The following is a 16618-nucleotide window of genomic DNA, read 5'->3' as shown; positions in this document are numbered from 1 at the left end:
ATTTAGCTATTATGCTGCACACAAATGTAATAAATTGCCAACAGAGGCTACATCAGCCCCAAGTGTGAATATTTTTAAATCCAGGTTGAAAACTCTTTTTCTTGTGCTTTTTAGAGTTATTCCACTTTTAATGCTATTTCTTGCACTGTATGCTGTTTTTAATTGTACTTTTTATTTTTCATTTTTAAATGTATGTTTTTTTGTAATTTTTACTGTCCCCCCCCCATTTTTAAATGTTTTATTTCTTTGTATTCAAATACTTTTAATCATGTAAAGCACATTGAGTAACCTTGTTTATAAAATAAATTTGCTTTGCTTAGTGAATATAATATGCTCGGCAATTTCCCTGAGATCTCTGTTGTGTGGACCCACACTTGAAGCATGACTTTAGGTTGTGGCATATTGGACAGCCCTAGCACTGGTACGCAAGCCCTCTATTGGCTACGAGCCACTACTCAACTAATGGTAGCGTGGTCGCAGAATGGTGGAGGAGACATCCAATTTGTTTTTGCCTTGCTCCGTGCCCCGCGTGTTTGTCCACACAATAGGGACACTGTAGCTCAGATAACACAAAACCTAACATTTCAGGGAAAGTGCCTTTTTTACAGGTTGTACACATATCTTGATGGCTAACACCATGCTGTCGTAGTAGAAATGGGTTAAAAGTTATTATTGCTTAGTAACTTCCAATTCTGCTGATTAGCCACTGATAGAATGAAGGCACTCAGTACTTCAACTCGGTAAGGCAGAAAGCAAAGATGTTTTTGAAAAAGTCAAAATAATAAATGGTTGCTGTAAACAAATTTTATTGGGATCAATGTGTTTGTATTGAAATACCATTTGACACTTCAAGTGTGGAAAACAACATTCATCATGTTTTCATTTAAAAAAAAAAATCTTCAAACAGGTGAGTCAGTGGGTGTCGAACCGTGAGTAGATGCGGGTTACAATTAATTAATAGTTTAACAAGCTAGGAGACAGATAAATATAAACATCCACCCATCATTTTCTTTGCTACTTATCCTCACGAGGGTCACGGGGAGTGCTGGAGCCTATCCCAGCTGTCAACGGGCAGGAGGCGGGGTGCACCCTGAACTGCTTGCCAGCCAATCGCAGGGCACATGGAGACAAACAGCACTCACAATCACACTTAGGGGCAATTTAGAGTGTCCAATTAATGTTGCATGGAGGAAGGAAATCCGGAGGAAATCCACGCAGGCACGGGCAGAACATCCAACTCCACACAGGTGGTTCCGGGATTGAACCTGGGGCCTCAGAACTGTGAGGCCAATCCTTTACCAGCTGATCCACCGTGCCGCCTAAATATAAACATGTAGGACTATTTTTTATTAAATTAAATTAAATTATTAAATTAAATTATTTTTATTAAAGTCTACGAGTGTTTACACTAAGAAACAATCATTTCTACATTCGTACGAAATCATGGTGTCCCATCACTGGTGACTTATTTTTAGAACTACAGTACTTATGTGTACGGTCCTTGGGGGACAACCTGTTCCCTGCGGCCACTATGTTGATTTCCCCTGGCTGAGACAATTGGAAAACATTAGTTTCTTCTGACAAAATTTTAATATACAGGTAATTGTTTAATTAACTACAGAGTAAAACAAGCTGACTAATGTCCACAATAAAAATATCAAATCTTTGAGCTCTTTGGTGTGCCAAATAAGTGATTTCATGCACTTACCTCATCACCTTCATCTGAGTGCTGGGAGAGCTGGTCGTGGTCCATGATGCCAGCCTCATCCTCCGTGGGCCCGTTGCCCACCCGCACCCCTCCAAACTTCTGTGTGCCCTGTTGGGTGAGTCCGGTGCATGATGAGGACACGCCTGTTCGCTCTAAAGATTGCTCTAGATTCTCTGCAGGGGTTTCTTGCCTCTTCTGTGACTAGATACAAAAGTCACAAGAGCTTTGTCGGGCTTAAAGCAAGCCTTAGTTGGCACGCTGTACATAGGTGGTCAAGTCAACATGGCACCCTAAACAGATATTGAAGTCTTTGGTTTTCCATCTGGACTATTAATATTATTTGTGTGATGCATAGCACGCATTTTCAAAAGTAATTCAATTACTTAAATGTATCTACTGTAAAATGCCACAATTGTTTTTTAATAATATCACATTTACTCATAGTGAAATGATTTCTTGGAGGTTCAACACATTCAGTGGATAAAATCTGAAGAATTTAAATGTTTTATTGTTAGGGTGCCCTCAGACTACTAGGTCTAGATTTTCAGTGTTCCCAAGGCAAGCTTTAAGCATCTCATTTCAAGGCAGTACAACCAAATGCATTACACAATAAAACACACAGAAAAAGACAGAATAGAAGCAAAAAAAAAAGGTTATATTGCAAAAAACAATAGTTTGAAGGGTGCTTCAAGTTTGTAGGCATCGTGAAATTGACATACCAGGTGCTTTTTCCACAGGTGCTGACGCCGAAGCACCATAGTTTTCACAACCAGCATACAGGGTACACATGCAAGGGCAATGAGCACCAACAAAACCTGGATCCCCATCTATAGATTCAGACAGAGCGATGTTAATGAGCTGTTTTTTGATGTTTAAAGGTGTTCCCACAATGCAAATTAGACTAGATATTAATAAGGTGTAATTTACCTCCCAGATTTTGGGACAAAAATAGCTCTATTGTGATTATTTGTGTCAGCCTGGGTTATCTGTTGGGATTTGTGTAAACACGTGTATGTGTGGACAGGATAAGGAAGTCGGGAGAAGAAAAAGATATGAGAAGAGCACCTGTCCCGCATAGAGGGATTTGGTAGTGGGGTCACTGTAATTGAAGAGGCACATGTTGATAAAGTGGATGAGCAGGCTCGGAGCATCTTTTGATGTGAATGCATCATAAGCCATCCACTTGTAGAAGACCAGCAGGACCAGGTAACCAAACAGGCTGGACATGAAGACAATCTCGGGGATGAAGCCCAGGAAGATGTTGAGAGGCTTCTTGAAGTACCTTCAATGGTTGTTGAGTAAAGATGTGGGGTTTTTTTTAAACTGACTGTGGTCTTAATAGACTGCAGTTTAGATTTAAAAAAGTTTGTTACGAGAGAAACATTGTGTGTAAACAGCTGTTTAATAAAACGAACAAAAATTGCACAGTCCTGTTGTGGCAAATAATGCTTTTGCAATCATCAGTATGCGCTCTGATAATAATGAAGCAGTTCACGGCAATGTACAAGCTTTGTGTACACACATACTACACACAACACAAGATAATAAAGTATATGTAATGCTTTAACTCAAAACAGTACGCCCAGGTAAAATTAACATTCCTAACTAAAAAATACAAATAAAAAAATGTAACATGGTTTGTTTTTTAACTCTACTTTCTGGTCAAAGGAGAGCCAAGTAAAAAACTAGGTTCATAAATACATGCCATTACATTTTGTTACGAGGGAACATAATTCCATTGTGACGAAAAAGATTGGGGTGGGAGGGGGGGTTATCTTTCGTTTTGTAAGGGATAGCTCCTGAGCGCATGTGCTACCAACCATGAATGTTCAGGAAATTTTGTTGTCATTTTTATCAAATCCTACTCACAAAAAATCAAGGTAAAGATTGGTAATGATAATAGAGCAGTTGTTATAGCAGCCATACTTACAGATGGTTAAAAAGACTGAGAGTTACTCCAAACAGCATGTGGATGACACCGAGGATGACAGACATCTTCATTTTAAACGAGTTGAGGAACGTCAGTTTGTTGGTGGCAACGTTCCAGATCTAAGAAGATGAGAGCAGGATTTAATATAAACGACATTGTATCCACTGTACTCCCTCATTTCAATCAGAAGAAAACTGATTAGTCAATTTACCGGGTCAATTCCTAGAGGATAAGGGCCATTGAACACGCCAGGAATTGCTGGGTCCAACTGGAGCACTGCGTTTCCTTCAAGTGTTTCAAATCTTGATCACATCAGCATGACAGGAATAAATAAAAACACATTACAAACACCTTATTAACCATCACAAAAATTTAATAGGAGGCATGGTGGATCAGCTGGTAAAGCGTCGGCCTCACATTTCTGAGGACCCGGGTTCAATCCTAGCCCCGCCTGTATGGCGTTTGCATGTTCTCCCCGTGCCTACGTGGGTTTTCTCCCACATCCCCAAAACATGTAACATTAATTGGACACTCTAAATTGCCTCTAAGTGTGATTGTGAGTGCAACTGTTGAGTGCGACCAGCAACGCGTCCGGCACAAATCCCGGCCCGACTTGTGTGGAGTTGTCATGTTCTCCACGTGCCTGCGTGGGTTTTCTCTGGGCTCTCCGGTTTTCTTCCGCATCCCAAAAAAATGCAATAATTGGAGACACTAAATTGCCCCTAAGTGTGATTGTGAGTGTGATTGTTGTCTCTCCATGTGCCCTGCAATTAGCTGGCAACCAGTTCAGGGTGTACCCCGCCTCCTGCCCGTTGACAGCTGGGATAGGCTTCAGCACTCCCCCACGACCCTCGCGAGGATAAGCAGCAAAGAAAATAGATGGATGGACGGATATGTAATCAGAGGCAGCAAGGTTCGAGCAGCTGTAGAGTGTTGGTCACACAGTTCTGAGGACCGGGGTTCAAATAATGGCCCTGCCTGTGTGGAGTTTGCATGTTCTCTCTGTACCTGCTTTGGTTTTCTCCGGGCAGTCCGGTTTCCTCCCACATCCCAAAAACACACATTCAGTGAAGACTCTACATTGCCCCTAGGTGTGGTTGTGAGTTTGCCTGTGCTCTGTCTCCATGTGCCCTGCGATTGGCTGGCAACCAGTTCAGGGTGTACCCTGCCTCCTGCTCGATGACAGCTGAGATAGGCTCCAGCACTCCTGTGACCCTGGTGAGGACAAGCGGCTCCCAAAATGGATGGATGGAACTTGTTATTTTAGTGATTTGTCCAATTGCTGTCAAATACTGTATGTAACACAGCTGCCTGGAATGAAGAACAGGCAGCTTGCCTTTTTGCTCAACTGTATCTAAACTTCACATGACAATTTTCTAATCCATCCAAACATTTTTTGTACTCTTTATCCTCACTAGGATCACAAGCATACTGGACCCTATCCCAGCAATCTTTTGGAGAGAGGCATGGTACTGTACACACTTATCTAGTCATCAGATAATTGAACGGCACATAGGAACAAAAAACCATTCACACTCACATTCATACCTACAAACAATTTGGAGTGTTCGATCAACCTACCACGTGTTTTTTTTGGGATGTGGGAGGAGTAACCAGATGTGGGAGGAGTAACCAGAGAAAACCCAAGCACCAGGTGAACATGCAATGTCCGCGCAGGCCGAGCCAGGATTTGAACCCCAGTCCACAGAACTGTGTGGCAGATGTGACAACCAGTTGTTCAGCCACGCTGCCTAAATCCATTCCATACAATCTGAGCCCCACTCTTTTGCTTTGATGGAAAAAGATGACACGTTGTGGCGACACCTAATGGGACAAGCCGAAAGAAAAGAAGAAGAAGGCAGCTCTTAGCTTAAATGGAAATGTATTCCACAATTTGGAGGAAATGAACTGCAAGGGTCTATCACCTTTAGGGAGGGACAGTCAGTGAAAGTCAGTGAACAAGTGGACCGCTGTGACCTGACAGGAGAATAAAATGGCACCACATTCACCAAGTAAGGAGGAGTCTGACCTAGCAAGCTGCTTTGTTTGTTGTTATGACTTTGCAGTACAGTATGTCCTTACACATCCTGCAGAACCTTGACTTTGATTTACAGATTATTGAATTTGCTCTGTAGCCTCCTAATTATATCAATAAACATGTAGATCCAATGGCAACCTAGTAAGTTTGGTCAGCACTCTTACCATTAATCCATTTTAAAGAGCCTCCAATTACTTTCTGGACTTCATCCGCCATCGACCCCACCCTGCTACATTCCCCTTTCCCATCCCATAATGTCTTCAAAGGACACCATTCTATTTACACTTCGCTGTGCTGAATGGAAGTCATTACCAGTTCTATTTTTTTGGTTTGTGACATTTGGGTCCAGTTACGTTCATAGTTAGTTACATAGTATTGGGAAATGCTAAAACTGGTACTTTTCATTGAGTTTTGTGTTTACAAAAATACACATCAGTGTACATGAGCATTACAAGAAAAAAAAAAAAAACATGAGACTACCTATAATAAAAAGTGGATTAATATAATGCAGAGCATTCAATAATTATAACACTGGACATAATCAGTGTCTACACAGAATGAGATAACTTACGACCAATTGGCTCCTTTGGGTCCAAACATGGGCCTCACACTCCATCCAGAACCAAACATGTTAAGTGATTTGGAGAAGCAATCATTATAAATGATGCCTGTGTAGATGGAGAAGATCCCCATGAGCAAGATGATGTAGCGACCAGCAAACACCATATTGAACATCTGGAGAAGGTTTGACAGAGCAATTGCCACATTGAAGCACAAAAATACATGTATATTTGTTATTTTTACTGTATTTGTGACAATACCTCATTGTCACTCTTCTGTGCAAGGAGGCGACTTTCTCGAATGACTAAATAGAGAGCAGTGCAGGTCATCAGAAGGCCATGACCCATGTCACCAAACATGACAGCAAACAGAAAAGGGAAGGTGATGATGGTGTATTGAGCTGTGGCAAGAAAAACAGAACAACATTAAATCCGGTGAACTCCATCACAACCACATAGAAATTTAATCCAACTAAAGAATAACAACAGGAACTAAGTTGAAAAAACAAATTTAAACAAATTCAGCTCTCTTGTTCCATTTTTAACAGCAGCAAGCTTTTCTTGGTTCTTTACAGTTGTGAAGTGTAATCACCCAAGGAACACCAGTGAAAAGTATTAATCGTCACCTTTGTTTGAAAAGCACGTTTTGTTTTATTCACATACCATTCCGACTGTCACAATAAAATTAATTCTCCTACTACCAATCAACGAATTCCAGTGTATCTTACCCCATACTGTCACTCTAGAGCACTGTTTGATGTATTACATGTATCTATTGCATGTATTTGGACATCTTTTTACTTAGTATTTAGTTTCCTTAGTGTCCTCTAAATTTTGAACAGTTGCTAGTTTTTTTTTACTCTTGAAAATTTGTGGAGATAGTTGGAAGAAAATCCAGTTTCTCTTTCTGTCATACTGTAACCCAGTGCCAATGGCAAAGGGTCAGCGTGTACCTGGATTGATTTCCCTGTAGTTTCCAATGCCATAGGCATCCACAATGTTCTGAAAGCCGGAGGTGAACTTGTTTGTCTTGTTAAAAGTGGGCGGAGTCTGCTTGGTCTGCATTCTGTTGAGGATTGACGGCACAGTTGAACCGCTTCGCTCCTATCAAATTAAGTACAAGAGATGAACATACAACACTGCAACTTTTCAACTAGAAGGAAGCTGGCAGCTACGTATACAGTATACAGAGGATAAATGCCTTTTTAAATGCACTTTTTCAGTATTTTTGTTACCATTTATTCAAAATTTCAAATCTAAATATAGTACTATAATGAAGTATTAATTGAATGGATCTTTTTGAGTACAATAACATAAAATGGAAACACTATTTAGTTTTGTTTTTTTATTTTTTCATAAAATCCTCATGGGTGATAATTGGATTAAAAAAACCATTTGACACCATTATCTGAATCCAACAAAAATGTATTTTGCATTTCCTTTTACACAGAGTGTAAAACCAAATGTGCCCTAACTAACAGTAACACTCCTAAATGGCATAAAAAATGTATCTCAACTCATAACCACTGTACACAACAACAGGAAACAGGTTGCACACTTTTGAATGGAAGGCACGGGCCAACAATTTACTCAGGAAGAATTAAACCGGGTGTGATCGCCAACCTGCCAATGCCTATCATTAAAAAAAACTAAAGGGAGCAGCTTTTTTTCTTCAAGGGGTACAATACAATTTCCAAGATGGTAATTTTTAGAATCCTCACATCCTGTACATTGACAGTACGATAAATTCCCATGACTATGATTAATTTGCTACATGTGACAGGTAGCTGCAAAATGAAGCAATATAGCTGGAATTTGCAACTTCACAACTACCATCACCGAAATCAGACAACTTGATATTATGTGTATGATTGCTACACTGCATTACATTATCAATTATTACAGAATTAAAATAACTAACTAATAAAAAAATGGTCAAACCACAACTCACCGTTCCTCTACGTAGGGCAAACTGGATGGAGTCCAGATCTGAGACGGGACACCACACCTCAGCAATCAGACATTTCTGGGTCACGTCAATGTTGCACAGGTTCAGAGTGTGGTAGATGGCTTTCATCTTTCGAACCTTGATGAACCAAACTCGCATAGTCTTGGAGGCAGCCTGTAACACTCTCTGGCGGTGGTCCTCAGTCTGGTTCAAAACCTGTTTCGGCAAAGCGAGAGAATTAGGTCATAATCAACGTTGTCCTATAGATTTTCAACCCAGAACCCTTAACTGTGCGACAGATTTGCTAATCACAAGCTCCACTGTGCTGTTCTTTACCATAAAGCTGGAAAATAAATGGAGAACATTTTGATTGGTTAGTTTCAAAATAACAACAACCGTGTTTGCAACTTTGGGCTCTATTTTCATAACTAGCGCAAATCCAACACTGCGTTTGGCAAGGAGATGGGCTAGTTTTGGTTTTGGTTATTTCGCGGACCAGCATACCTCCCAATCATTTAAAAGAGATTTACAACCAACTTCAATCCCAATCAAATCTTCATTCCCTTTAAAAGCGGAACATAAGTCTCGCATGGAGACGTCGCTATAGAGCTCGTGCACCTACGTCATAAAATCACACAACTTTTGTTTACGTTGCCATATTGTCGGTCCAACAAAGCATTGTTCAATGCTAAGTTGGAGACGACACAAAAATATGTCATATAGCATGACGCCCAGAGTCTTGTCCAATACCGTTAGACATTTAGAAGAGGAAAATAAACAAAGGTACGTGGAAAAATTAGATAAACTCGGCATAGAGGACCCGTATTTAATGCCGTTTAAGTTGATGTTTTCACCGATAAGAAATTGGATTGTTGATTCGCTTCCGCTTGTCTTGGACAACTGGATATGCACATGGATCTGGTGAGTAAGTCGTCGAGATTTACACAGAAAAGTTTGAAAGCGTCTAAAAATCTGAACGCATACAAATACTTCGTCGCTGGATCTGTTCTCAATCAGGAATAAATCCCACATAGTGACGGGTTGACGGCTCATGAACGCGGAAGCGTGTTCGGCCACACTTTAACCTTTGCCGGAATCCATTAATATTTTCAGCTGGTAATCAATATAAATACCAATATTTAAATAAATGACCCCTGGATTTACACAAACTCGCATTCATTAACTAAGATTGAAAAAAAAAGAGGATGCAATCGTCTCCACAGAACGTACACGGAAGCGATTGCAGCCAGACTTAAGCTCCGTAAACCTCTGCGACAGAGTTATTTTTTAATACGCATTGTTATCAAAAAAGCCAACTTGGCATTATAAATACTTCTTGGTAATTTGAGATTGAGAAGATTAATTCCTACCTGAAATGAAATGTGTGTATTTTGGTTGGGCACCATCCATCATGTTTAAGTGCTGAAATCCAGCGATATTTTTTTGGTCTTTTCAGCTGGTATTCCATAGAATGATCTCTTTGAATATCTGTCTCATCTGTTGTGACAACCAACAGCACAACAGGTCTCGGGTATTGTAAATATCCTCCTCCTGTTCAATGTCTCCCACAACGTCGAGCAGCTCTGTTTGACCGGCAATATGGCGCTGTGAAAATGGCGACGTCACATGCACAAGCTCTATATGCTGACAATATGACTGAGATTGACTCACAGACTCAGTTGATGGCTACGGCAAATTATTAGTTTCTTTGAAAAGCTGAGCCAAATGTTCTATTGTATGAGTGTAACATATTTGATGGATTTGTCATGCTTACACAAGCACAGACAAGTAGAATAGAGGGTTTTCCCCCCTTACTTAATGAGGAACAATCTCTGGGCAGTACAAGTTTTCGATACAGGACAAAGGTCTTTTGTAGATAAGACCCACTGCACAGAAAAGACTTGTTTACACGACAATATATTTTGTTATACATTGGATGGAGCAAGCACCATGCAGGAGCCTGAAGATAAATAAACTGTTGTGCAAAGTTTCTGATTCATTTTTTGTTTTGAAGTTAACACATTTGTAACAAAGGAAACCCCTTTTTTTAAAATATTACTGAATGGTCACTATACAACAGTAGCTTGTTTAATGCTATTTAACTGAAATGACCATCTTGTCGTTTTGGCAAGAGGTTATGTTTTGTTTGATTCTTGTTTATTTTATTGAATGATTCTGATACAAAAGCAAGCATGAACTGAGATATTTAGTTTTAAAAGAGTTACAGCCCCAATGAATTGAACCTATGTTAAAAAAAAGCTTGCTGTCATGACACTTGACAGCCACTTTGTAACAGCAACATTTGTTTGTTTCAAACTAGAGGGGAAACTAAATATTGTCAGTGGGATTTATTGTATGGCTATTGTTACTCTTTCTATGTTTTTGCTTTTTCATAAACAAAATGGTGTATCATACCTGAGAATACATCCAATATAACAACACAGGGAGTCCTCACGTTACATACGAGTTCCGTTCCTATGCTGGTAATATAGCTCAAATTTTAGTTGTAAATAGGATTTCACCATTAAAGTCAAAATTTACATCAAAATACTTTATAGAAAAAAAAATACATTCAAATAAACAAATAAGATGCTGTACTTACCATTACTGCTGAGAGGTGGATGGAGAAGTAGAAGGGGAGGCTGTGCTTAGCTAATGCGAATGAATCTGATCCTCAATCCATAACATAAGTAGCCTCTCCATCTCGACAAGTATCAAAGAACGTTTAGTGATCACTGTATTTGACATAGGAATGGAACCCTTCACATGGGCGAAAATACGGGCTTTGTCCTTAATAATTGTCACCACTGTCGACCGACTGAAGCCGAGCTCTTTACCGATGTTCATCGGTGTCTCTCCTTTCTCTGATCTTTTTATGTTCTTGAGCTTCATTTCCATGGTAATGGATTTTCTTTTGGCTACAGAAGCATTGACACCGCTTTCTTCTTTGGGGCCATAATGTTTAAAAAGGAGGGCGAAAAATGCAAAGATACTCCCGGCGCACAAACACGGACGAGCACATAAGCTAGACAAAATGACGGACGGGGTATGGATGTTGTAAAGTCTAAACGTTTTAGGTCGAGATTGTTTTAACCTGAGGACTCCTTGTACTCATTATTGCACAGTCACTAAATAGAAAAAATATTTCTATAAAACGGTGTCATTATTCTGTGATTCTTAACCTTTTAGCCCTTAGCCGAAAATCTCATGCAGTAATGTTTCAGTTTATCTGGCCTTGGTGGAAGTCTCCACTGTACTGATTGCCATTGCAGCGAAGAGTGTGACAGGAAAGCTATTGAACAATGAATGTACCATTTGGAGATCGTCGATACGGCTGTTGACCCCAGCCAACATCTCTTTCCTCTCTTGTGGAGTTTCCGGACAGGGGTAGAGCGAAGCACGGAACCTGAAAAAAATCAGAGTAACTTGCTCAATTCACATCATCACCACTCAAGGAACACAAAATGATTGTTTGTATAAATATAGTTGGGTCTCTGGAGTGGCTGCCAAATTACCAATTGTGAAATTATGAAATTAAACAGCCAGGTACTTTTTAAATACATTGTTGAAAAGATGTCTATCAGTGGAAGCTAAATTAGACAAAGATCTGCCATATTAAACTGACGGCAGGCCATACTAAGAAAACGCTGTTATGTCAAAGGCAAAAGGTAAGCAGAGATGCAATATTTCGATAGATAAGCGATCACAAAGACCTTAATTAGCATTAGAGTAGGCTAACAAGGCAGGCTACAACAACAGGCTACTTGAATACTTAGAAAATGTTCAAAAGATATAAAACTGAAATATTATTGGCATTAGAAAAAAAATAAAAATCCTCACCCTTCACAAATCTTCTTCACTCTGTTCTTCAACTGATCACCTTGGAAGAAAATGATGAAGACTGATTTGTGGACTTGGTCTCCCTGTTGGGGAGGATAATGTTTCTTTCAAACATTACACTTGTTTGCGAATAACCACATAAAGGCCGTGTCATATTTATTATTGTATCATTTGTGTACTGACGGTAGTAGGGTCTTCCAGTGGATCCTCGATCTCGGCCTTACGTAAGAAAACATTACCGCGGCACACTCGCCACAGCATTCTCTCAAAAGTTGGAATCCTCTCTCTGCTGATCACACCGGCCACAAATCTGTACAATGAGGATATGTGGGACAACACGACAACACAAGTTAGTTTTTTGTTTGGGGGGAAAAACTATTATGATATGGAAAATCGACATTATGCGCATTCATGTGGAAGGCTTCAAGTGGCATAACCTTCCTAAATAAGTCTCATTTGTTTACAGTTGTATATGTGTACATAAAACACTGTGCTGAATCTTGTGTCATTCAGGAAGCAAATGTTTTTTTCAATTTTGTTTTGTTTTATCTTCCATAAAATGTTTAAAGTTGAATCTTAGCCTTCACACACATTTGATAAACAGACATGAAAAATAATGGCCTCTCGTGCTGTACCCCAATCTGAGGGGAGCCCCTCTGCCCCCCTCGTTGCCTTCCATCAGGGCTGATGACTCTTCCAGCAAGTTCGGATCCTCCATCTATCAAAAAATTCGGAAGATTTTTTTTTGTGTATTCAGTAATGAACTGATCCCATTCAGTCAACATGAGGAGCTATAAAAAGGCTCAAAACCTCATCAAAGAACTGCTGTGTTCGACGAAGAATGTGTTTGAGTTCTGTTAGCTCCAGGAAATTCTTCTTCAGGGCTTCCTGGTTGGTATTGATCTCCTTCAATTCATTCTCCAACTTCTCAAAGGTAGCCTGAAAAGCAAAACAGACACTCACGGCTCGGTCTTCTGGAACCACTTAATGGAAAATGTTACCATAAGGTAGCGCGACTAAGGGGTTAAAACAATAAAACATATGAACAGCGAGAATATACACTACTCTGAAAAAGTTAGAGATATTCGGCTTTTGAGGTCAAATTTCATGATGAGCCTAAAATCCACTTTTACCTTTGCAAAGGAATTTTATTTGCAATTCCCTATTCTTATGGATACACATGTCCAACTAGACTATGTTTGCGATTTTTTTTTTCTCTTCCCACACACGGCCAAACTGCACGAGGCCAAAACATACCCCCACCCGATCCCCCTGAACAATGCTGCCTGACACATTTAGCACCCCTGACTTACATACTTTATTAACCACGTGTTTTGGAAATGTGTGAAGAGTGAATCCATCCACGGGAGTGTTCCAGCAATATCCAGCAATACAACAAGATGGTGTTTTGGCTAACACGCAGGAAAAAAAAATGCTACTTTTATGCTGGTAAAACAGGTAGAAACACAGGCTTCTAGAAAAAATATCACTTCCTGCTTCTTCTCCAAAACGAATGCCTTAAAGGGATTTTCATTGTGGGAGATACAAAAATCCATATACGACAACATCATGACATGGGGTGAAAAAAGGTGCGGGTCCATTCGGCTGCTTTTTTTTTTTTTAACACAAAAAAATCATGCCACACGTGTCGGTACGACTTTAAGGTACGACTTTATATTACAAGACTAATGAATAATGTTAAATGATGTTATCAGTTATTTTTAAATGGAAACAGTTTGAAGCTGTAATGTTTGTATTTTCATTTTCAGAAGCATAGCTTACTGTGTATTCACAGTTTACCCTATTCATAATCTGCTTGTGTGCATATATATTCTACCTTGAGTCAATATATTGTTAAATTTTTCTGCAACAATGGATGGAACTGAAAAAGCTAAAGCTGTCTAAAGCTTTTCACGTGACCATAACAGCCGAGATGATATTAATCAAAAGTTTTCTTGTTTACTTTCACAATGGTAACCTGATTTTCTCTCAATAATATTGAAATCAAAATGCTTTACCTCCAGATCAATCATATCCCTTGGAAAAGGGACCTCGGGATTTTCTCCAGTGTCAACAGTAGGAATGTTGGCTTTCTTGATCTCCTTCTCTACAAACCCTGTTCCAAAGAGTGAGGAAACACATTGAAGCAGTTGTGTCTGCGTTCAAGCTCCGATTGGAGCTTTGCTCAAAGCAAAGCTTATGAAACATCCAGATTGCATTCCCGACATATTTATACACAATTACAAACTGAAGCTGAGCATACAGCTGTCTCAATGACTTACTTAGTTTTCTGTCCATCTCCTCACATCTCCTCACTTCATTCACAAACTTGCGCTGGAACACATTCACGTCTGGATTAAGCTGCCAATAGAAATGTTTTGTTAGGCAAGAAGTACAAATGACAAAAAGATAGGGAATTGATGTCATAACAACAGTATCTGACATCAAGTGGAAGGGACGCTCACTAGTTTTGGCCGGCTTTAATTTTCTAAATACAACCATTCTTACTCACATCTCTAAACTGGACCATGCCAAGTTCTCCCAGTTCACTGACACAGCAGTAAGCTGCCTCTGACTGGAGAAACAGCTGGGCCAGGGTCATCTCTTCACTCCGGAACAGTTCCCCCATGGTGATAACCAGCCAACTGTAAGATCCTCCAAACGCAAGATAAACAGTTAATTACATGATTAACTTAAAAAAATAATAATAATAATTGAAAATTTTAAAATAGCCATTGAAAATTCTCACTGGCCAATAGAAACATGAAAAGAAAATTGTTTGTATCAAACAATTTTGCCTTCACACGAATGCTCAGTTTTGATTGAAACAGTCAAAATGTATCACTTGGTTGGTGGGTGAGCTGGAGCCAATGACAGCTGACTTTGGGCAAGAGGCACAGTAAACCCTGGACTGGTCACCAGTTATACAGTATTGTCAAGCATTTACATTTACGCTCATGGGAAATGTTGAGTCTTTAACCAGCCTAAAATATTTGTGGAAAGGTTGGCACAACCCATTAGATAAAAAGCGGTTCGGAAAATGGATGGATGGATGGATGGATGGATGGATGGATGGATGGATGGATGGATGGTTTGTGAAATGTGAAGAGGAAGCCTGTGTATTCAAATAAAAAACAAGCGAGGGAAGCATGTAAACCCCACACAGGTTGGCCTGAATCGAGATTCAAACTCTGAACAGCTCACTATGTCACTATGTTATTATTCCATAAACATAATCAGTAAGTACTTTGTTACCGTATTATCATACCATAGTTATGGCAACATAGTCACTCCTCATCCCCCCACAATAGACATAACCTAACAACAACAAAAAAATGAACAGACCAAGTTTGGCATATGGGGAAAATCACATCCTTGGCGCAATAATGTTAGCTTTTGAGGTTGGAGCAGGTTGAAAACAGAGCCGGCGCCATCTGTCGTGAGCATCCTCCTTCCTAGTGCAGCGCTGCCCTTCAGCTCAAGGACGCCATGATGCTGCTAGCTTCCATCTCTGTTACAGCAGCCACAAGTACAAGTGTCCTCCCCTATCAACCGCACACCACACCTTCTTGTGTAATGATACAGTATTTTTGCTGGTTCTACGTGGTTTTTTTTTTTTTTTTTTTTTTTTTTTTTGCAGTATCCCCAAAACAATCGGGAGTTAACCCTGCTACACGGTAAATTATGTCATAAAACGGACCCGCAAAAACATATATTAATTAAATTTCCCATGTCTTTCTTCCAATCCACATACCAAATATTGGTGGAGACAAAAGCTTTGATAAATAAAACATGAGTGTTGACAAACATGTAAACGAACGTTAAGATGCCAAAAACACCAGCTAATATGTGGCTTTTTATTTACTTACCGGTTAAACGTGAAATTCGTCAAATGTAGCCTGTCAAGCCCGGGGATGCGGGATGCTACTGTATTTCACTCCGCGTCAAGCAAGAGATACTTCACCAGAAATGGGACGTCCGTTTGTGAAACCAAAATAAATGCACAGTTCAAATTGATTACATTTTTCTCGAAACAGCAACGGTCACCATCATTTCAGAATTAAATCCTTATATTGTGTAAAATTACACCAATTAATCATTTCTAGTCCAATCTGTGTCTTTTATTTTGAAAGCCTTGACCAGCAACGCGTCCGGCACAAATCCCGGCCCGACTTGTGTGGAGTTGTCATGTTCTCCACGTGCCTGCGTGGGTTTTCTCTGGGCTCTCCGGTTTTCTTCCGCATCCCAAAAAAATGCAATAATTGGAGACACTAAATTGCCCCTAAGTGTGATTGTGAGTGTGATTGTTGTCTCTCTATGTGCCCTGCGTTTGGCTGGCAACCAGTTCAGGGTGTACACCACCTTCAGCCCGATGACAGCTGGGATTTGCTCCAGCACCCCCACGACCCTCGTGAGGATAAGCGGCTCAGAAAATGGATGGATGGATGGATGGATGGATGGATGGATGGATGGATGGATGGATGGATGGATGGATGACGGTCTCGCCTTGACTCATCTTTTGCTCGGGTACCATGCTTTGAGGCAATTCTGCTCCACTATCCAGCGTCTCAGGAGTGGGAAGAAGTACACCAGA

General features: G+C 40.1%; 1 protein-coding gene across 7 annotated transcripts in view; it reads right to left on the bottom strand.

Annotated features, from left to right (window-relative positions):
- The window catches only part of LOC133495261 (V-type proton ATPase 116 kDa subunit a 1-like), a 30440-nt gene extending 14453 nt beyond the window's left edge, over positions 1-15987 (bottom strand). For 3 of the 7 annotated variants that reach the window (XM_061809687.1, XM_061809688.1, XM_061809690.1), the window contains exons 1-18: positions 15894-15987; positions 14537-14679; positions 14307-14385; positions 14043-14140; positions 12835-12963; positions 12660-12742; positions 12208-12334; positions 12025-12107; positions 11497-11590; positions 8188-8400; positions 7190-7340; positions 6498-6637; positions 6248-6411; positions 3850-3940; positions 3639-3757; positions 2774-2990; positions 2428-2535; positions 1709-1909 (exon numbers count right to left, since the gene is read on the bottom strand). In XM_061809687.1, the coding sequence (XP_061665671.1) occupies positions 1709-1909; positions 2428-2535; positions 2774-2990; positions 3639-3757; positions 3850-3940; positions 6248-6411; positions 6498-6637; positions 7190-7340; positions 8188-8400; positions 11497-11590; positions 12025-12107; positions 12208-12334; positions 12660-12742; positions 12835-12963; positions 14043-14140; positions 14307-14385; positions 14537-14653 (2214 nt within the window). In that variant the 5' untranslated portion in view covers positions 14654-14679; positions 15894-15987. Of the gene's footprint in view, positions 1-835; positions 1320-1708; positions 1910-2427; positions 2536-2773; positions 2991-3638; positions 3758-3849; positions 3941-6247; positions 6412-6497; positions 6638-7189; positions 7341-8187; positions 8401-11496; positions 11591-12024; positions 12108-12207; positions 12335-12659; positions 12743-12834; positions 12964-14042; positions 14141-14306; positions 14386-14536; positions 14680-15893 lie in introns of those variants that run through there. The other 4 variants (XM_061809689.1, XM_061809691.1, XM_061809692.1 and 1 more) reach the window with 3 other exon arrangements.
- Between the last annotated feature and the right edge of the window lie 631 nt (positions 15988-16618).

The sequence above is a fragment of the Syngnathoides biaculeatus genome, chromosome 22 (genome assembly GCF_019802595.1).
Source record: "Syngnathoides biaculeatus isolate LvHL_M chromosome 22, ASM1980259v1, whole genome shotgun sequence".
NCBI classification, from domain to species: Eukaryota; Metazoa; Chordata; class Actinopteri; order Syngnathiformes; family Syngnathidae; genus Syngnathoides; species Syngnathoides biaculeatus.
The sequence above is the reverse complement of the archived record's forward strand: the minus strand, read 5'-3'. Positions and strand labels throughout refer to the sequence as shown.